We start from the raw sequence: 22,174 nt of genomic DNA on the forward strand, positions 1-22,174 counted from the left end.
ATTCTAGGTCGGGTGAAAAAAAGGACTTGAGTTCCTGTATGTTACTACAATTACACCATGAGTCATTAATCATGAAACACACACCTCTGTCCTTCTGCTTCCCGGAGAGATATTTATTTCTGTCTGCGCGATGAACTGAGAACCCATCTGGCTGGGCCGATTTCGACAGAATATCCCCAGAGAGCCATGTTTCTGTGAAACAAAGTATGTTACAGGCCCTGATGTCTCTCTGGAAAGAAATCCTTGCACTGAGCTCGTCGACTTTGTTATCCAAAGACTGAACATTAGCGAGTAGTATACTTGGAAGCGGTGGGTGGTGTGCGCGCCTCCTAGGTCGAACCAGCAGGCCGCTCCGAGTGCCTCTCCTCCGCCGGCGATGTTCTGGGTCAGCCTCTGGAATCAGTTCAATTGCCCTGGGGAGAGCAAACAAAGGATCTGCTTCGGGAAAGTCGTATTCCTGGTCGTAATGCTGGTCAGTTACCGCCACTCTGATATCCAATAGTTTTTCCTGGCTGATAATAATGTAAAAAATACATTTAAAAAACAAAATACCGCAAAGTTTCCTAAGAGCTAGTCGCGAGGCCGCCATCTTCGTCGGCGCCAGAGATGTGTCGCGCTGCATGAGGCAAATGGTGGTAACACCAGATACTGACTGGTTTTCTGATCCACACCCCTACCTTTTTTTTAAGGTATCTGCAACCAACAGATGCATATCTGTATTCACTTGTGAAATCCATAGATTAGGGCCTAATGAAATCATTTCAATTGACTGATTTCCTTATATGAACCGTAACTAAATCTTTGAAATTGTTGCATGTTGAGCTTGTATTTTATTGTACTGATCAACAACATTTGCATAGAAGAAGCAATCTCCTATTTTATAAAAGAGTGTGTTCTCTTTAAGACAGTAATGATGTCATTAGTAAGGCAGAATGTGGCTGTGGAATCTAGTGGAAACCAGATGGGAGGCTAGGGAGACAAAGAAGTGAATGAGTTTTTGGTGGCGAGGGAGACGAAGTGAATGACATTTTTTTTTTGAAAAATCAGCATATTTTGCGTTATGGTTTGCATATTATCACAAATAAAGTCCTACGGTAGTGAATTCAGCTGTAAACCAGCAAAGAACGTTAGCCTACAATTAAAGCTGGAAGCTACTGGTATCGTCTTGCATTGTAAGTGTTCTAGCCTGAATGGACATTGTTTTGTAAACAGTAATGAAAAGTTTCGAAATGTCTACATGCCATGTTGCATTATTCAAGTGTAAACTTTTCTGTGCAGCATGAGTGGGGAGCTAACAATGCAGCCCAGACAGCTCTAGCAACGAATGAGTAAGTGGAGCAGGCACTGCTCTTCGCACTATAAAGGGGCTGCGCAGATACAGACTTGATCTTATCAATCACGTGAGACACATTTGACAGAAGTACCGGAACATAACAAAAATTGTAGTACCGAACCATTTGTTTTTGAGTTTCAAAAAAGTACCGAAGTTTCAGTATACCGTGCAACACTAGCCACCAGTGCCTACGCCTTTGCATGTGCTTCTCATTGTAGTAGCTCAGTGTCACTAGGCAGGTTTCCATTGACACAGGTTTATTCGACAAACGCAATGTCGCCCCAAAAAATATTTGCAATATGTGTAATAGAAACAACACATATAGGATACGTTTTCTACAGATCGACAACATTTCTTTCCGTTCGACACGGGTGGATTTTTCTTTTGTCTAACTTTCTTTATTGCGACAAATGATGATGGAAACTGTGTTTTTCGAATAAATGATGCTTGCCGAATACTTTTGAAGGTACGTGGGGCATGATATCACGTAACTATAAGCTCCACACCACATTTCATTCTAAGTGTCTACTGCTTGCATAATACTTTTTTTCAACTATAAGAATTATGTTTCTTTGCAGGACAAGAATTGTCCTGACTTTCAAGAACGGCTGAATTGCGTCGCCTTGCTTTTCTGGATGGCTGGCAAGTTTCTCTATCCAATTATTTCAGATTTACAGGAGTGCAAGTTTCACCATGGCACGGACCTTGGCGATACGTTGGCACATGAGAACTATTTGAATATGGCAAATATTAGTCAATTATTGCATTCTAGCCATGCTGGCTTCCACGGGCTACCTGAGACATGAAACATATGTGGGAGGGCATACAGGCTGTCACCAATTTATTAATGCGCAATTTGCCTAAATGGGTAATGGAAACACTTCAACCACTACATTCTTCCTCGACACTGTCTAGCAGGCAATTGTTGCATCTATTTTCTATGCAAACTTCCTCAATGTCGACAAAAACAAAAAAATTCACTGGGCAAGTTAATGGAAACATAGCTACTAAGAGCAGTTGACTGCAGTATCTGTAGTAGTATGTGTGTGCTGCTCACTGTAGTAGCTCAGCATCAGTGAGGGCAGTAGACTGCAGTAGTTGTAGTATATGGGAGGACTCTGAGGAGGTGCTGACGTCTCCATCTCTCCCTGCTTTAGCTGTCAGCTTGTAGAGGCTGGAGCAGCTCAGAGCCAACTCCAGAGCATCCATCCAACACCGACCTGGGGTGGAGAGAGAGAGAGAGAGAGAGAGAGGGGTCAGGGGTCAAAGGTTGTCAGACACCAACAGGTGCTTGCACGCATACACCGATTGTACATACAGCCACTCAGACACACAGCTCTAATACCACTAGGGTCGTTGGGTTCTGATTATAGCACGAAGGCACACACACACAAGCAAGCAAAAAAAACGTCTCACCGTCAGACTCTGACGCAGCTCTGAAGATCAGGTAGTTGCTGGGTAGAGGCTGGGTGATGGAGCCAACATTTTCCCCTTTAGGACCCTGAGGACACCGAAGACAGAGGGGTTAACATTACACTTCCTCATGGTTAATAGTATCACTATATTGACAATCTTTATACTGCTGTGAATAATGTACAGTGAACAAAAATATAAACGCAATATGTAAAGTGCTGGTACCATGTTTCATGAGCTGAAACAAAATATCCCAGAACTGTTCCATATGAATAAAAAGCTTATTTCTCTAAAATGTTGTGCACAAATTTGTTAACATCCCTGTTAGTGAGCATTTTATACTTTGTCAAGATAATCCATCCACCTGACAGGTGTGGCATATCAAGAAGCTGATTAAACAGCATGATCATGACATATGTGCACCTTGTGTTGGGGACAATGAAAGGCCACTCTAAAATGTGCAGTTTTGTCACACAACACAATGCCACAGATGTCTCAAGTTTTGAGGGAGCGTGCAATTGGCATGGTGACTGCAGGAATGTCCACCAGAGCTGTTGCCAGATAATTTTCTGTTCATTTCTCTACCATAAGCCGCCTCCAACGTCGTTTTAGAGAATTTAGCAGTACGTCCAATAAGCTTCACAACCGCAGACCACGTGTAACCACGCCAGCCCTTGGAGTATTTCTGTTTGTAATAAAGCCCTTTTGTGGGGAAAAACTAATTCTGATTGTCTTGGCCCGGCTCCCCATTGGGTTGACCTATGCCCTCCCAGGCCCACCCATGGCTGCACCCCTGCCCAGTCATGTGAAATCCATAGATTACGGCCTAATTTATTTATTTAAATTGACTGATTTCTTTATATGAACTGTAACTCAGCAAAATCTTTGAAATTGTTGTATGTTGCGTTCATATTTTTGTTCAGTATAATTTTTAACACTTGTAACAACATGAGACAACACAACCCAAGAGTTCTGAAGCCAGAATATGGCATTACAAATGCTAACCTAAGCCGTTTGCAAAGTACAGCAAAGCATCCAAACACAAATGCAGAAATCATATAGCAGGCCCTCTCCATGCACATGTCATGGGACAGAAACTAACAGACAAAAGAAAATACAGAATATTATGAAGCTGATAATAAAACTAAACAAATAAAGTAATCCAGATCTAGGAACTCTGGCATTGATGAGAGCTCTGTGTCTGACCTTGACTGCCCAGATGGACTTGTCCAGCGGGTGGTAGAGCTTGAAGCAGAAGCCGTCCTTCTTGGAGGGCCTCTCAATCAACTTGCACGCGTTGAGCAGGATGGTGCCCACCCAGTGGTCCGATTTAGGGGTCTTATAGATCAGCAGGACCCCCGGCTTCAGGGCACACCACAGCTTGGTCCAGCTCTTCAGCGAACCACGGATCTACCGGGAGTGAGATGCGGGTGTTGGGGGGTGAGATGGAGAGAGGGAGCAGAGGAGGCCTCAATACTATTACATTATGAGTGTGTATGACACGTTTTAATGTGTCAAGGTAATATAGAACATCCCTGGAAAGCAATGGTGGGTGAGGAGATATTCCCAAATTACCTTTAGCCAGTTTGCCGTGATGACAACACTGGGGTCCTTCAGAGCGCTGGACAATTCTTTGGCTGCCCGCTTCTTCTCCTGTCTGTAATTCTTCTTCTGGACCTGCAGCACACACAGACGGAGTCTTTTAGGATGAGTCATTGTTTTGTGACTTGCAAATGACAAGACAAAACAAGTATGGCACTAGGGGGAGGTACTGTCAAACACATGGCATACATCCACACAGGCAGACTTGTATTTATTATGTGCCTCTAGTTAGGGCGGCAGTGTATGTAAACTAATGATAATAGAAAAAGGGGTTGATACCCCATTCTGTGAATCACACAAAGGACCAGAGCTCTTGCTTCTAAACCTTTTCTTGATGCAAACTTGATTCCTTTTCACTAGTAGTTGTATGTTAGATGTATGTTAAATGTCTCCCTATCCATTCCTTGGGGACACTTAGGACAGCACATTTACGTTCCAGCCCTGTAAAAACTAGGCTTATTCAACTCTCATTAGTTGAATCAGGTGTGTGAATGCTTGGCTGAAACCAAAATATGCTGACCTAGGGGTCTCAGAGGAACCAATTGGGAAACCCTGATATAAATATATTCAAATTCTAAATATTTTCTCCCCCCAACCATCTTAAATGCCTGTCAATATTTTTCCCGCAAGACATCCGCTCTCTGCGACCCCTTCCCGGCCAGGGACAGGAAGTGATGAGTTACCTTGAGAGACTCCTTCCGGGCCAGCTTCTCTGTGGGGGAGGAGCAGTCCTCCAGACCGTTGTTGAACATCCTGGACTCAGACTGAAGGAAGGAGAGATGTGAGAGAGTCAATGATAGTCAGACACACTCCTCTTCTTATGAGCTCACCTATAACAGCCCCATAACCCTCTGGTCTATCCCATTCATAGACGACATTTAAATAACACACACATTTCTTCAGGGTCTGACCAGAAAAGAGTACAGCCATGCTATCTTTGGTTCTGTCTGAAACAGGAGTGCAGTGCAGTCTTAGTGTAGTGTGAGTACACAGACCCATCAACTCCTGACACTGATCAATGGGAAAATGCTCTACTGTACTGGCCTGCACGTTGAGTTATACCACACAGCCATGTAACCATAGGGCTCTGGTCAACAGTAGAGCATCATGTTGGTAATAGGGTACCATTAACGGCCCTTGACTTTTTCAACATTATGTTGTGTTACAAAGTGGGATTCAAATGGATTTAAATTGTCATTTTTTGTCAACAATCTACGCAAAATACTCTGTAATGTCACAGTGAAAAAAAAGAAATCTAACACTTGTAAGAAAAAAACATGTTAGAATGACCTTTGGAAGCGATTACAGCTGTGAGTCTTCCTGGGTAAGTCTCTAAAAGATTTCCACACCCGGATTGTGCAACATTTGCCCATTATTCTTAAAAAAATTATTCAAGCTCTGTCAAATTGGTTGTTGATCATTGCTAGACAATCATTTTCAGGTCGTCATAGATCTTCAAGCAGATTTAAGTCAAAACTGTAACTCGGCCACTCAGAAACATTCACTGTCTTCTTGGTAAGCAACTCCAGTGTAGATTTGGCCTTGCGTTTTTGGTTATTGTCCTGCTGAAAGGTGAATTTGTCTCGCAGCGTCTGGTGGAAAGCAGACAACCAGGTTTTCCTCTAGGATTTTGCCTGTGCTTAGCTCTATTCCGTTGATTTTTTTTACCCTTAAAAACTCCCCAGTCCTTAACGATTACAAGCATGCCAATATCATGATGCAGCCACCACCATGCTTGAAAAAATTGATAGTGGTACTCAGTAATATGTTGTATTGGATTTGCCCCAAACGTATTTAGGACAAAAAGGTTAATTGTTTTGCCACATCTTTTGCAGTATTACTTTAGTAAGTTGTTTCAAACAGGACGCATGTTTTGGAATATTTTTTATTCTGTACAGGCCTTCTTTTAACTGTCAATTGGTAGTATTGTGGAGTAACTACAATGTTGTTGATCCATCTGCCGTTTTCTCCTATCACATTCATTAAACTCTGTTTTAAAGTCACCATTGGCCTCGTGGTAAACTCCCTGAGTGGTTTCCTTCCTCTCCGGTAACTGAGTTAGGAAGGATGCCTGTATCTTTGTAGTGACTGGGTGTATTGATACACCATCCAAAGTGTAATTAATAACTTCACCATGCTCAAAGGGATATTCAATGTAGTTTTTATTTTCTTTATTTTTTATCTACCAATAGGTGCCCTTCTTTGCGAGGCATTGGAAAACCTCCCTGATCTTTGTGGTTGAATCTGTGTTTGAAATTCACTGCTCGACTGAGGGACATGTTAAACACTATTATTGCATACAAAGTGAGTCCACGCAACTTACTATGTGACTTGTTAAGCAAATGTTTGCTCCTGAACTTATTTAAGCTTGCCATAACAAAGAGGTTGAATATTTAGACTCAAGACATTTCAACTTTTCTTTTTTAAATTAAATTTGTAAACATTTCGAAAAACAATTACACTTCGACATTATGGGGTATTGTGTGTAGGCCAGTGACAAAAAATCTCAATTTAATTCATTTAAAATTCAGGCTGTAACAACAAAAGGTGGAAAAAGTCAAGGGGTGTGAAAACTTTCTGAAGGCACTGTATATGCCAGCTACTTTTGGAATAAGTTTAGCAGAAATTCAGTGCACAGGTTTCCGATCTCCTAGGCAGGATTTCTAACACATACAGTCAAGTCAAAGATGATTGGCATCCTTGATAAAGATGAGGAAAAAAGACTGTATATAACAAATACTGAGCTATAATGTATGCTCCAAAAAATTGGGAAAATATATTTTTTTATACTAATACAATTACTCAGAGAAAGAGATTTTCAAAATAATTATTGGCACCCATGTTTTAATACCTTTCAATGCCTAACTTTGCGATGATAATGGCGGGAAGCCTTTTTCTAAATTGTTTTATGAGACTGGAAAACACGTGATCTTAGACCATTCCGCAATACATTTTCCTTGATATCCTTCGTCTGTGCTTATGGACTGGGATTCAAGCCCAGAGATTGAAATGACCATTGCAAAATTTAGATTTTGTGGTCAATTAACTATTTCTTTGTGGATTTTGATGTGTGATTGGAGTTATTGTCTTGCTGGAAGATCCAGGCAACCAGATTTTTGGCTTAAAGCAACTGTCCAGTGTTTGATGAAATCTGTATTTGCAAAAATGTATAAAAACCAGTTTTTGCTTTGTCATGATGGGGTATTGTGTGTAGATTGATGAGGGGGAAAAAACAATTTAATCAATTTTAGAATAAGGCTGTAATGTAACAAAATGTGGAAAGTCATGGGGTCTGAATTCTTTCTGAATGCACTGTATACCGGTCATTAAAAATATTCATGTGAGTAGACCGCTGATTCTACGAGGAAATGGTAAAGCTACTTAAAACATAATTAATTACCATTACCATTTTTTGTAAGGAAAACTATTTCACTCATTTTAATTAATCATCGGTCATATTTCATCAAATCTGTAAACACTGGACAGTTACTTAAAGCCAAAAATCTGGTTGCCTCTGCCACGTTGCTGAAACTTTGCCGCAAGTGTATTTTCTAGCACCACAATAACCCCAAGCACACATCAACATCCACAAAGAAATTGTTAATTGACCACAAAATCAACATTTTGCAATGGCCATCTCAGTTTCCGGACTTGAACCCCATTGAAAACCTGTGGTTTGAATTGAAGAGGGCAGTCCATATGCGCAGACGAAGGATATCAAGGATCTGGAAATATTCTGTATGGATGAACGGCCTAAGATCCCTCCCAATGTGTTCTCCAATCTCATAAAACATTCTAGAAAAAGGATCAGTGTTATCGCAAAGTTTTGAAAGGTATTGAAAACAGTAGTGCCAATAATTTTGACACCTATTGGACCTGACTACATCTGATGTGTGTTTATGCATGATTCACATACACACTGCATTTCTGAAGTGAGCCGTCACACACTCACATTCAGGAGTGTTTTAGAGTGTTCGGTAGAGAGCCGTATGTGACTGTGTTGTGATGAGTCCGCTATTGTCTCCGGAGTTACGAGGGGTGTTGGGTGGGAGACAGGTCAAAGCCCCATAGATAGTCAACGTAGTTCGGAATCACTCCATGAACAGAGCCGTGTGTGTGTGTGTGTTGGGGTGGGTGGGGGGCAATGGGAGAGGGGACATGACCTTAACCTGGCCAGTGCTGCTGGAAACTTTTAGTGATCGATGTGAACTGCTATCATTGATGAGTCATCACACAGTGGCACAGAAAATAAACACTAGGCATAAGTGCTGTGTTGTTTTGTTTGATTCATTGTATGACGGATGTAGCCTACAATCAGCAAATGCCACCTACATTTGTTAGACTAAACAATGTATAGCCCTTAATAAAATGATTCACTTTTTGAAACAAGCATAGCATGTCAATTATAAATCGTGAATTCTAATAACATAATATTTGTTTTAAAACATTGTAGAATGTAGGCCTATTTCTAAATTGTCTAAACAAACTTGTGTTGAAAAGCTTTGCATCTACACTCAACAAAAATATAAACGCAACATGTAAAGTGTTGGTCCCATGTTTCATGAGCTGAAATAAAAGATCCCAGAAATGTTCCGTATGCACAAAAAGCTTAATTCCCTCAAGTTTTGAGCACAAATTTGTTTACATCCCTGTAAGTGAGCATTTCTCCTTTGCCAAGATAATCCATCCACCTGACAGGTGTGGCATATCAAGAAGCTGATTAAACAGCATGATCATTATACAGGTGCACCTTGTGCTGGGACAATAAAAGGCAACTAAAATGTGCAGTTTTGTCTCACAATGCCACAGATGTCTCAAGTTCTGAGGGAGCGTGCAATTAGCCTGCAGGAATATCCACCAGAGCTGTTGCCAGAGAATTGAAAGTGAATTTCTCTACCATAAGCCGTATCCAACGTCGTTTTACAGAATTTGGCAGTACCATGTGTATGGCGTTGTGTGGGCGAGCGGTTTGTTGATGTCAATGTTGTGAACCGAGTGCCCCGTGGGGTTATGGTATGGGCAGGCATAAGCTACGGACAACAAACACAATTGCATTTTATTGATGGCAATTTGAATGCACAGAGATACCGTGCCAAGATCTTGAGGCCCATTGTCGTGCCATTAATCCGCCTCCATCACCTCATGTTTTAGCATGATAATGCACGGCCCCATGTCGCAAGGATCTGTACACAATTCCTGGAAGCTGAAAATGTCCCAGTTCTTCCATGGCCTGCATACTCACCAGACATGTCACCCATTGAGCTAATTTGGGATGCTCTGGATCAACGTGTACGACAGCGTGTTCCAGATCCCGCCAATATCCAGCAACTTCGTACAGCCATTGAAGAGGAGTGGGACAACATTCCACAGGCCACAATCAAAAGCCTAATCAACAGCCTGATCAACTCTATGCGAAGGAGCTGTGTCGCGCTGCATGAGGCGAATGGTCACACCAGATACTGACTGGTTTTCCGATCCACACCCATACCTTTTTTTAAAGATATCTGTGACCAACAAATGCATATCTGTATTCCCAGTCATGTGAAATCCATAGATTAGGGCCTAATGAATTTATTTCAATTGACTGATTTCCTTATATGAACTGTAACTTAGTAAAATCTTGGGAATTGTTGCATGTTATTTTTGTTCAGTACACATTAAAAGCGAGCTCCTCAAAATTGGCATATGACAAAGAAGCTTCTAAGAACTGGTCCAGTGTCTGCATTGTATATTCATATTAAGATTGGAGTTTGGGGGCCTCCTGAGTGGCGCTTGAGGTTCAATCCCAGGCTGTGTCACAGCCGGCAGTGACTGGGAGACCCATGAGGCGGCACACAATTGGCCCAGCGTCATCTGGGTTAGAGGAGGGTTTGGCCGGCCGGCATTTCCTTGTCTCATCGCGCTCTAGCGACTCCTTGTGGCAAACCGGGCGCCTGCAAGCTGACTTCAGTCGTCAGCTGGACGGTGTTTCCTCCGACATATTGGTGTGGCTGGCTTCCGGGTTAAGCGAGCAGTGTGTCAAGCAGTGCGGCTTGGCAGGGTCATGTTTCGGAGGACCAATGGCTCTCGACCTTCGCCTCTCCCGAGTCCATAGGGGTGGGACAAGACTAACTACCAATTGGATATCACGAAATTGGGGAGAAAAAGGGTTAAAAGTAAATAAATAAAAATTGGGTAGAGGAGGCTGATCCCAGAACAGCAAGCATGTGATTTGTGATTAACAAGGTGGTTTTGGAAAACTGGCAAAACTGATCGTTCATCCTAAAGATCCATCAATATTGGGAAACCCACCGGATAGTTACACAGAGGTCCAATCAGCCGCGGTCTTCTTACCTTGCTGCTAGGCGACTGGGCGGGGCTGAGCTCGTCACTCATCATGGACAGACCATTCCCCTCTGACTCCATACCTGCAAACAGGACACACACAGAATCAGACAGAGCAGGTTAGAGAGAGCAGACAGACAGATAATGTTTGGTAAACAGAAAGACATTCGGGCCAAACAGAAAACTGCAATTTGTGCATGCTCTAAATTTCGTTGTTTTTGTTTTGTTATTGTTCCAAAATAAATTGGCCAAGTGACTAAAACCTTTATGCAACAAATAAATGCTCTCGACTTGCTGGACGTGCCTCTAAGAGCTTAACGTCAATCCCTGGATAGACTCGTTTACAGTCATTTCTAGTGGTCACCCGCTGGGACTGAAAGGTTGAAGGTGTGTGTTTGTGTGCGCATTTATAGTTTATACTTCCCCAAACGTTCTTCTTAACAATACGTCCCTGGCGCTTGTGTAAAGTTATAACCTACAGCATGCATTAAAATCTCTGTGCGGTGTGTGGTGATGTCACAAAGTGGTTACGGAAACGTCTAGCGGAGTATATATCAAGGGGTGTATTCATTAGTGTACACCATAGCAAGCCTTTTTGCAACGAAAACTTTTGGGACTCGTTTCGATGAGTTTGGTGAGCGGTGAGTTTGCTTCCATTTGGTTACTAGTGAAAATACCCCAGCCTTACCTGGGCTGTGCAGGAAGAGGTCGCCGTCTCCTCCGTAAGACATGTTCCGGGTCAGAGAGCGGTGGTCGAGCTTAGGAGGGGAGGGAGAGGTGGTGTTGGGAGACAGAGACAACCTCCGATGAAACAAGTTCTCCTCCTTCATCCTGTCTGCTGCCTACTCTTCCTCTGGAAAGAGAGAAAGAGAGACATGTTACTCACTCTGCCCAATCCAGATGACAAAAACAGCCTAGTATGTAGTCAGAAGCAAAACTAAGTGAGAACCAACGGTTAAAGACAAAAGTTGTAGATACTAAATGGTGAAAAATAGTAAAGTACCACATGAAGAGTAATCCAGACCATTAGATTTGATTAAATACTCGACAAATGGTTTATCATTTTCTAAAACACTACACGAGTACTCAACATTTTCAAAATGCGACTGGACTACTGAGCAGGGGTAACTCGAAGACGAGTGTTCAAGTGCAGTGAAAATGTGTTAAGTTTCGTTATCAGTTGTGCGTTTGTGTGCTGTAGGCCTATCCAGACAAACTGACACCCAAAACATCATCTTCAGCCCTGTTTCATATTTTAAAAAAGTGAGCTTTCACATTTAGTGCTCTTATGTCCTCAAATCTCTTTCTATAGTTTCTCCCTCTCCCTCGTGATGGTTCCTCTCACCTCACTGTTCTGGACTTTTAGAGAGCTATGCTCGACGCAGCTATGCTACGTCAGCCTGTCCACACAATGTGGCCGTGTCACAACGCCAGTCTATGCGACCGACCGTCTATACAATTGCCAGGCTGTGACAGACAGGCTCTCCGTCACTGATTCGATGTCATCATAGCCACTCCACACAGAGCCACAGTGCACGACAGTCACCAAGCTCACCATGGTCGGAGAGGAGAGGCAAACCTCAGCCCACACAACACCCAGAGAGTTAACTAGCCCGGGGTCTGAACCTTAACACCCACAGAGGGTTGGTCCATAAATATGACACACTACACACTCCATTGTTTGGCTTTCACTGTGATGTAGGGGCGGCATGTAGCCTAGTGGTTAAGAGCGAAAGGTAGCTTGTTCAAATCCCCGAGCCGACTAGGTAAAGAATCTGTCGATGGCACTTAACCCTAATTGCTTCTGTAAGTCGCTCTGGATAAATGTGATGTTATGTAGGAGCAGCAGATGCATCACTAAGGATAGTGAGGTCTGCACGTGTATCATTAATGAATGAAAACGTACCACTCCCTCCGTTATCACTCCACTCCCTACCTCCTCCCCTTGGCCCTAAACATTCAATGTTCTCAGATCTGAAATGTCTGGATAGGTAGGCTAGCCAGTGTAGTGGTGGCGCTTCAACCATATTGCTTCCACCTTAGCCTAGATTTGCTGTAAACATAGAAGGCGAAGTATAGGAACAGACACGAGCTCACTCCCTCCATCCCCTCCCTGCTGTTCTTCTTCTTCCTCAATGTGGCTTTCCAGGACGAGTCGAAGAGCACTGGTCTACGGAGATTCAGTAAGCTCATTATATATAGGCTCGCTGTAGGCCTAAAACTTAAGTCGGTCATGGTAAGCAATGGGGGACGACTTCCAGTAAAGGAAATCAGGTAGTTCAAGAAAGCACATCATGTCTCTGTGAGCTGTTAATCCCAGCATTATTTCTGTAATATCTCTGTGTGTGTGTGTGTTAATGCCAGCTTGTATGGCAGCTCAGTTTAGCTCTGATACACATACTGGGTTCAGAAAACATCACACTCACGCACACTTAACTTCTCTTTCAAAGCACAACGCTCTCTCTCCTTTCCTCTTTCTCTAAAAAAAGTGCCTAAATAACAGTCAACAACTTAATCTCACAATCCACTCACACACCCATCCCCTATCTGCACTTCCTCTCTTCTCCCTTTCTCTCCGTCTCTCTCGCTCCTGTCTCTCTCTCTCTGAAAGATGAGAGCACAGGTGTTGTCGAGAAATGATGCATCGAAAGGCCACAGCTACAACGTATTCAGAGTACAAATGTGATCTACAGTGCCTTCGGAAAGTATTCAGACCCCTTGACTTTCCACATTTTGTTAGGTTACAGCTTTATTCTAAAATATATATATATTTTTAATCCTCAATCTACACACAATACCCCATAATGACAAAGCAAAAACAAGCTCAGAAATGTTTGCAAATGTATTACAAATAAAAAACTTAAATATCACATTTACATAAGTATTCAGACCCTTTACTCAGTACTTTGTTGAAGCACCTTGGGCAGCGATAACAGCCTCGACTCTTCTTGGGTATGATGCTAAAAGCTTGGCACACCTGTATTTGGGGAATTTCTCCTATTCTTCTCTGCAGATCCTCTCAAGCTCGGTCAGGTTGGATGGGGAGCGTCGCTGCACAGCTATTTTCAGGTCTCTCCAGAGATGTTCGATCGGGTTCAAGTCCGGGCTCTGGCTGGGCCACTCAAGGATATTCAGAGACTTGTCCCGAAACCACACCTGCGTTGTCTTGGCTGTGTGCTTAGGGTCGTTGTCCTGTTGGAAGGTGAAACTTCACCCCAGTCTGAGGACCTGAGCGCTCTGGAGCAGGTTTTCATCAAGGATCTCTCTTCACTTTGCTCCGTTCATCTTTCCCTCAATCCTGACTAGTCTCCCAGTCCCTGCCGCTGAAAAACATCCCCACAGCATGATACTGCCACCACCATGCTTCAGCGTAGGGATGGTGCCAGGTTTCCTCCAGAAGTGACGCTTGGCATTCAGGCCAAAGAGCTCAATCTTGGTTTCATCAGACCAGAGAATCTTGTTTCTCATGGTCTGAGAGTCTTTAGGTGCCTTTTGGCAAACTCCAACCGGAATGTTTAGTGCCTTTTACTGAGGAATGGCTTCCGTCTGGCCACTCCACCATAAAGGCCTGATTGGTGGAGTGCTGCAGAGATGGTTGTCCTTCTGGAAGGTTCCCGCATCTCCACAGAGGAACTCTGGAGCTCTGTCAGAGTGACCAGCGGGTTCTTGGTCACCTCACTAACCAAGGCCCATCTCCCCCGATTGCTAAGTTTGGCCGGGCAGCCAGCTCTAGGAAGAGTCTTGGTGGTTCCAAACTTCTTCCATTTAAGAATGATGGAGGCCACTGTGTTCTTGGGGACCTTCAGTGCTGCAGAAATGTTTTGGTACCCTTCCCCAGATCTGTGCCTCGACACAATCCTGCCTCAGAGCTCTACGGACAATGGTTTTTGCTCTGACATGCACTGTCAACTGTGGGACCTTATAGAGACGGGTGTGTGCCTTTCCAAATCATGTCCAATCAATTGAATTTACCACAGGTGGACTCCAATCAAGTTGTAGAAACATCTCAAGGATGATCGATGGAAACAGGATGCACCTGACCTCAATTTAGTGTCTCATATATTGTGTATAGATTGCTGAGGATTCTTTAGTTATTTAATCCATTTTAGAATAAGGCTGTAACGTAACAAATTGTGGAAAAAGTCCAGGGGTCTGAATACTTTCCGAAGGCACTGTATAATGTAGATACAGTGGGGGAAAAAAGTATTTAGTCAGCCACCAATTGTGCAAGTTCTCCCACTTAAAAAGATGAGAGAGGCCTGTCATTTTCATCATAGGTACACGTCAACTATGACAGACAAATTGAGGAAAAAAAATCCAGAATATCACATTGTAGGATTTTTTATGAATTTATTTGCAAATTATGGTGGAAAATAAGTATTTGGTCACCTACAAACAAGCAAGATTTCTGGCTCTCACAGACCTGTAACTTCTTCTTTAAGAGGCTCCTCTGTCCTCCACTCGTTACCTGTATTAATGGCACCTGTTTGAACTTGTTATCAGTATAAAAGACACCTGTCCACAACCTCAAACAGTCACACTCCAAACTCCACTATGGCCAAGACCAAAGAGCTGTCAAAGGACACCAGAAACAAAACTGTAGACCTGCACCAGGCTGGGAAGACTGAATCTGCAATAGGTAAGCAGCTTGGTTTGAAGAAATCAACTGTGGGAGCAATTATTAGGAAATGGAAGACAAACAAGACCACTGATAATCTCCCTCGATCTGGGGCTCCACGCAAGATCTCACCCCGTGGGGTCAAAATGATCACAAGAACGGTGAGCAAAAATCCCAGAACCACACAGGGGGACCTAGTGAATGACCTGCAGAGAGCTGGGACCAAAGTAACAAAGCCTACCATCAGTAACACACTACGCCGCCAGGGACTCAAATCCTGCAGTGCCAGACGTGTCCCCCTGCTTAAGCCAGTACATGTCCAGGCCCGTCTGAAGTTTGCTAGAGTGCATTTGGATGATCCAGAAGAGGATTGGGAGAATGTCATATGGTCAGATGAAACCAAAATAGAACTTTTTGGTAAAAACTCAACTCGTCGTGTTTGGAGGACAAAGAATGCTGAGTTGCATCCAAAGAACACCATACCTACTGTGAAGCATGGGGGTGGAAACATCATGCTTTGGGGCTGTTTTTCTGCAAAGGGACCAGGACGACTGATCCGTGTAAAGGAAGGAATGACTGGGGCCATGTATCGTGAGATTTTGAGTGAAAACCTCCTTCCATCAGCAAGGGCATTGAAGATGAAACGTGGCTGGGTCTTTCAGCATGACAATGATCCCAAACACACCGCCCGGGCAACGAAGGAGTGGCTTCGTAAGAAGCATTTCAAGGTCCTGGAGTGGCCTAGCCAGTCTCCAGATCTCAACCCCATAGAAAATCTTTGGAGGGAGTTGAAAGTCTGTGTTGCCCAGCGACAGCCCCAAAACATCACTGCTCTAGAGGAGATCTGCATGGAGGAATGGGCCAAAATACCAGCAACAGTGTGTGAAAACCTTGTGAAGACTTACAGAAAACGTTTGACCTGTGTCATTGCCAACAAAGGGTATATAACAAAGTATTGAGAAACTTTTGTTGTTGACCAAATACTTATTTTCCACCATAATTTGCAAATAAATTCATAAAAAATCCTACAATGTGATTTTCTGGATTTTTTTTTCTCATTTTGTCTGTCATAGTTGACGTGTACCTATGATGAAAATTACAGGCCTCTCTCATCTTTTTAAGTGGGAGAACTTGCACAATTGGTGGCTGACTAAATACTTTTTTTCCCCACTGTATATGGTGCAACTGCCTGACTACACAGATTTTGAGCTAGACAATCACAGAACTGCTTTTTTTGCAGTTGAAACCTCAGCATATACAGTGAGGGAAAAAAGTATTTGATTCCCTGCTTATTTTGTAGGTTTGCCCACTGACAAAGAAATTATCAGTCTATAATTTTAATGGTAGGTTTATTTGAACAGTGAGAAACAGAATAACAACAAAATCATCCAGAAAAACGCATGTTATAAATGGATTTGCATTTTAATGAGGGAAATAAGTATTTGACCACTCTGCAAAACATGACTTAGTACTTGGTGGCAAAACCCTTGTTGGCAATCACAGAGGTCAGACGTTTCTTGTAGTTGGCCACCAGGTTAGCACACATCTCCTCTTTGCAGATCTTCTCCAAGTCATTAAGGTTTCGAGGCTGATGTTTGGCAACTCTAACCTTCAGCTCCCTCCACAAATTCTCTATGGGATTAAGGTCTGGAGACTGGCTAGGCCACTCCAGGACCTTAATGTGCTTCTTCTTGAGCCACTCCTTTGTTGCCTTGGCCGTTTTGGGTCATTGCCATGCTGGAATACCCATCCACAACCCATTTTCAATGCCCTGGCTGAGGGAAGGAGGTTCTCACCCAAGATTTGACGGTACTTGGCCCCGTCCATCGTCCCTTTGATGCGGTGAAGTTGTCCTGTCCCCTTAGCAGAAAAACACCCCCAAAGCATAATGTTTCCACCTCCATGTTTGACGGTGGGGATGATGTTCTTGGGGTCATAGGCAGCATTCCTCCTCCTCCAAACACGGCGAGTTGAGTTGATGCCAAAGAGCTCCATTTGGTCTGACCACACCACTTTCACCCAGTTCTCCTCTGAATCATTCAGATGTTCATTGGCAAACTTCAGACGGGCCTGTATATGTGCTTTCTTGAGCAGGGGGACCTTGCGGGCGCTGCAGGATTTCAGTCCTTCACGGCGTAATGTGTTACCAATTGTTTTCTTGGTGACTATGGTTCCAGCTGCCTTGAAATCATTGACAATATCCTCCCGTGTAGTTCTGGGCTGATTCCTCACCATTCTCATGATCATTGCAACTCCACGAGGTGAGATCTTGCATGGAGCCCCAGGCCAAGGGAGATTGACAGTTATTTTGTGTTTCTTCCATTTGCGAATAATCGCACCAACTGTTGTCACCTTCTCACCAAGCTGCTTGGCGATGGTCTTGTAGCCCATTCCAGCCTTGTGTAGGTCTACAATCTTGTCCCTGACATCCTTGGAGAGCTCTTTGGTCTTGGCCATGGTGGAGAGTTTGGAATCTGATTGATTGATTGCTTCTGTGGACAGGTGTCTTTTATACAGGTAACAAGCTGAGATTAGGAGCACTCCCTTTAAGAGTGTACTCCTAATCTTAGCTCGTTACCTGTTGTGATGTCACGAGAGGCTGTGTCCTGGAGGGACGTTACATCCCCCTGAGATGGCTGCAAACCCAGACAGCTATGGCTCCATCTGCTGGTATGGTCGGGAACTCCAACCCTCTATGGCCAATCTTCCCACGCAGCTGAAACCAATCAGGAGCTGATGAGCTGAAGGTTTGTTGAAGGGAAGAGACACGGTCTCCAACCTGGGCTCTCTGGAGGACAAGAGTGCTGCACGTCCACTTCCATGAGGAATATAAGGATTTGGAGATACTTACCTTTGGGAAATACTCACCTTTGGATATATGCACCTGTGGAAATACGTGTGGGACATTTGGAAGGACGTTTTGCTGGGTTGGCCACTAGCTGCAACGTGGAATACAGTAAGGCTGGGGAAAAGTTATTCGAGAGGGGAGAGTTATGATTTTGGATGTGGAAGAGACATCCCTGAACTGTTAACCCTTAAGAGCCACCAGAGAACAGAATTGTGTTATACTTTCGTTAGTTTCCCAAGACCTTTAATAAAATCCTTGTTTTGGTTGAACCTGGTCTCCTTGCACTACTTGGAGCAATCCGCTGCGAAGCTGTGTAGCCTCTCGTGACGTCACAGATGGTGGAGAATACGGGCACGCTCAGCTGTTAATAGTGCATGTCAGAGGAGGATACCGAAGGTTTGATCACCCAGTTTTCCAAGTTGGCCGTATGGCTCCCCCCCGACTGAAATGGAGGACATATTGAAAGCCCTTGTTGCTGGCCAGCAAGCCCAGATGCAAGCAAACGTGGCTCTCTTGGAGGAGCAAAAGAAAGCCAACCTTCTGAAGGCAGAGGAATTGCAGTTGCAGAGACAGAGGGTTGTCCAAAATACCCGCCCAATAAAGGCAAGTGACTTTATATCTAAGATGGGAGCTACCGATGACATTGAGGCATACCTGCATGCATTTGAGGCCACGGCCACTAGGGAAGCCTGGCCCAAGCAACAGTGGGTTGGTCTGTTAGCCCCCTTTTCTAACCGGGGAATCGCTGAATGCTGTCCGGGACCTGGGCCCTGACCAGGTTACTGACTATGATGCCCTGAAGTCTGAGATCCTCAGCAGATATGGACTCACAAAGTTTGGTATGGCCCAGCGCTTTCACAGCTGGACCTTCCAACCAGACCAACCTCCTCGGGCGCAGATGCATGAACTTGTCCGAATCGAAGGAAATGGCTGGATCCGACGAGAGAATACAGCAGCGGCGGTGGTGGAGGCCGTTGTGGTGGATCGTTACCTCACGCGCCCTGCCTTATGAGGCCAAACGGTTCATCAGTCAACAGGCCTTGACCACGGCTGATCTGACCGTGGAAGCTGTGGAAAAGTACCAGGCCACAGCGGAGATGCTGAATCCTTCCCGAAAAAGACCGGGCGGCCCCACCACAAATGGGAAGAACCCGTCCAAAGGACCCCCAAGGTCTCGAACCCAGCCACGTCAGGACTTATCCCGGCTCCAGGGGGAGCCAGAAACCAGGCGGGTCCAAGAAGAGTACACCAGGAGGGGGAAACTCGAGCAGTGTTACCGGTGTGGGGAGATGGGACATATCTCCTGGCAGTGTGGGAAACCAGCCGATGAACCTATGCCCACTGCGGAGTCCTCCAGCTCAGCACCCACACACCGTTTTGCCTCGCTCTTGGGAGTCGTAGATGGCGGCCCAGATCGACCCCCCACCTGCCCGGTAACTGTGAATCACCATGATGTGGAGGCCTTACTGGATTCTGGTAGCCGGGCCACCCTGGTGCGTAAGGGATTTGGTGGGCCCAACGTGTCTGACCCCGGGGAAAGTCCTCCCAGTTTCCTGTGTCCATGGGGACACAGAGAGAATACCCCATTACTGAACTTACAATGACCAGCACACGGGAACCATACACACGACGGCGGGGGTGGTTGATTCCCCCCCCGTCCCTGTCCTAATTGGACGAGACTGCCCAGCCTTTTACCCACTCTGGAAGGAGTCTCAGGAGAGGATAACCCGAGTACCTCGGAAACGGAGAGGCAAGACTCATCCTGGGAAGGCTCCGGTGCAATCCTCCGAGTTACTCACTCCCGCCCGGGCTCTGATAGGGATGGCAGGTGCCCAGACCGACACAGAGACGGAGCTACAGAATCTGGACAAAGAACTGTCTGGTCTGAAGGGGACCGCTGAGAGGTATCGTTTGTTAAAGCAACAGTTAGACATGAAGACAGAAGAGTTAGATATCCTCCAGGCTAAACTCCAACAGAGCTCCTTCCATAAGCAACAGGAGGATCTGGGAGAGGCTGCGCGGGACCATCGAGGAGTGTGAGGAGACCCTGCGCAGTAGTAAGGAGGTCCAGAAGAAGGCAGAGGAGAAGTACAAGGTGTTGGAGAACAAGATGAAGAATGCGGGAGGCAGAGAGAGAGAAGGAACTGAAAGCTGCTCAACAGAAGCTAAACTCTGCTAAAACCAAGGCTGATGCTTCAGTAAGAAACTCAAGGAGAGACAACAGGAGGCTGAGTCCCTGGTCCTAGAGGTGGAGGAGTTGAAGAGAGAGCAGGCTGGCAAGCACCACGGCAATGCGGGACGCCCTCCCGGCGTGATGCCTTCTTCGCTGCCTTTACCCCGAGGACGTCGGTCCCGAGGAGGGGGATGTGTGATGTCACGAGAGGCTGTGTCCTGGAGGGACGGTACATCCCCGAGATGGCTGCAAACCCAGACAGCTATGGCTCCATCTGCTGGTATGGTCGGGAACTCCAACCCTCTATGGCCAATCTTCCCAGCGCAGCTGAAACCAATCAGGAGCTGATGAGCTGAAGGTTTGTTGAAGGGAAGAGACACCGGTCTCCACCTGGGCTCTCTGGAGGACAAGAGTGCTGCACGTCCACTTCCATGAGGAATATAAGGATTTGGAGATACTTACCTTTGGGAAATACTCACCTTTGGATATATGCACCTGTGGGAAATACGTGTGGGACATTTGGAAGGACGTTTTGCTGGGTTGGCCACTAGCTGCAACGTGGAATACAGTAAGGCTGGGGAAAAAGTTATTTGAGCGAGGGAGAGTTATGATTTTGGATGTGGAAGAGACATCCCTGAACTGTTAACCCTTAAGAGCCACCAGAGAACAGAATTGTGTTATACTTTCGTTAGTTTCCCAAGACCTTTAATAAAATCCTTGTTTTGGTTGAACCTGGTCTCCTTGCACTACTTGAGCAATCCCGCTGAAAGCTGTGTAGCCTCTCGTGACGTCACACTGTGTAAAAGACACCTGGGAGCCAGAAATCTTTCTGATTGAGAGGGGGTCAAATACTTATTTCCCTCATTAAAAATCAAATAAATTTATAACATTTTTGACATGCGTTTTTCTGGATTTTTTTGGTGTTATTTTGTCTCTCACTGTTCAAATAAATACCATTACAATTATAGACTGATAATCTCTTTGTCAGTGGGCAAACGTACAAAATCAGCAGGGGATCAAATACTTTTTTCCCTCACTGTAAATTATTCATGTATTTTAGTGTGTGTGAGGCAGAGAGGAGAGAGAGAGAAAGACGTGCGGAAGAGGAGAGCGAATAAAAGAGTGGGAGAATTGAGCCTTTCCCAAATTTCCCCTAACTGGGTTGGTCTATAAATAGTCTCCCTGTGCTGCTGCTGTGTGTGTCTGTGACAGAGGAGAGAGCGAGAGACAGAGTGTGTAGGGTGGGTTGCAGAGCAGCAGCAGAGCGCCTGTTAGTTCCATTGTTACACAACAGCCCACAGACATGCTGACAGGCCAACGTCAGACAGAGAGAAGGACAGACGCACTTCCCATACCAGCCCAGACGCCGAGACCTTTTGGCAGACCCAATCCCGACTGGCAGAAACAGTTGGAGGGTAGGGGAATTATTGTTTGTGTTGTGTGTGTGTGTGTGTTTCGTGGCTTTTCCTCACTAAGGGGGATTATTCAAGCTCATGCTTCAGTGGGGGAAAAAATGCTATACCGACCAATCCAAACTCTCTCTAACACACACACACACACACCTCCGGGGGGAGAAAACGATAAATGAGCACAAATCTCCCAATCCCAGACCCACGATTACAGTGCATCAACGGTTCGGTTAAGGCCTGGGTCCTGCAAAACCTTTTATCACACACAGACACACACATCAGCCATGGCCGAGTGACAAGCGACTGGAGGTGTTTAAATATCACAGGAGTTTCTTCAGAGGGCTAAATGCTGCATCATTTCCAGGCTGGGACAACAGTATTTAAAATAATATTATACTGCATCAGTCTGTAGGGGACCACAGTAAAACTACCCTCTTCCCTCAAGAGTAACATT

The 22,174-nt window shown here is 44.8% G+C and overlaps 1 protein-coding gene across 1 annotated transcript in view; it reads right to left on the minus strand.

Annotated features, from left to right (window-relative positions):
* The window catches only part of osbpl5 (oxysterol binding protein-like 5), a 145,689-nt gene that overhangs the window by 56,546 nt on the left and 66,969 nt on the right, over positions 1-22,174 (minus strand). The window contains exons 3-9 of the mRNA XM_041837625.2: positions 11,361-11,525; positions 10,682-10,755; positions 5,032-5,112; positions 4,322-4,423; positions 3,953-4,156; positions 2,750-2,834; positions 2,391-2,553 (exon numbers count right to left, since the gene is read on the minus strand). Coding sequence (XP_041693559.1) covers positions 2,391-2,553; positions 2,750-2,834; positions 3,953-4,156; positions 4,322-4,423; positions 5,032-5,112; positions 10,682-10,755; positions 11,361-11,502 — 851 coding nt within the window. The 5' untranslated portion in view covers positions 11,503-11,525. The remainder of the gene's footprint in view (positions 1-2,390; positions 2,554-2,749; positions 2,835-3,952; positions 4,157-4,321; positions 4,424-5,031; positions 5,113-10,681; positions 10,756-11,360; positions 11,526-22,174) is intronic.

This window comes from Coregonus clupeaformis, chromosome 19, assembly GCF_020615455.1.
Source record: "Coregonus clupeaformis isolate EN_2021a chromosome 19, ASM2061545v1, whole genome shotgun sequence".
Lineage (NCBI taxonomy): Eukaryota > Metazoa > Chordata > Actinopteri > Salmoniformes > Salmonidae > Coregonus > Coregonus clupeaformis.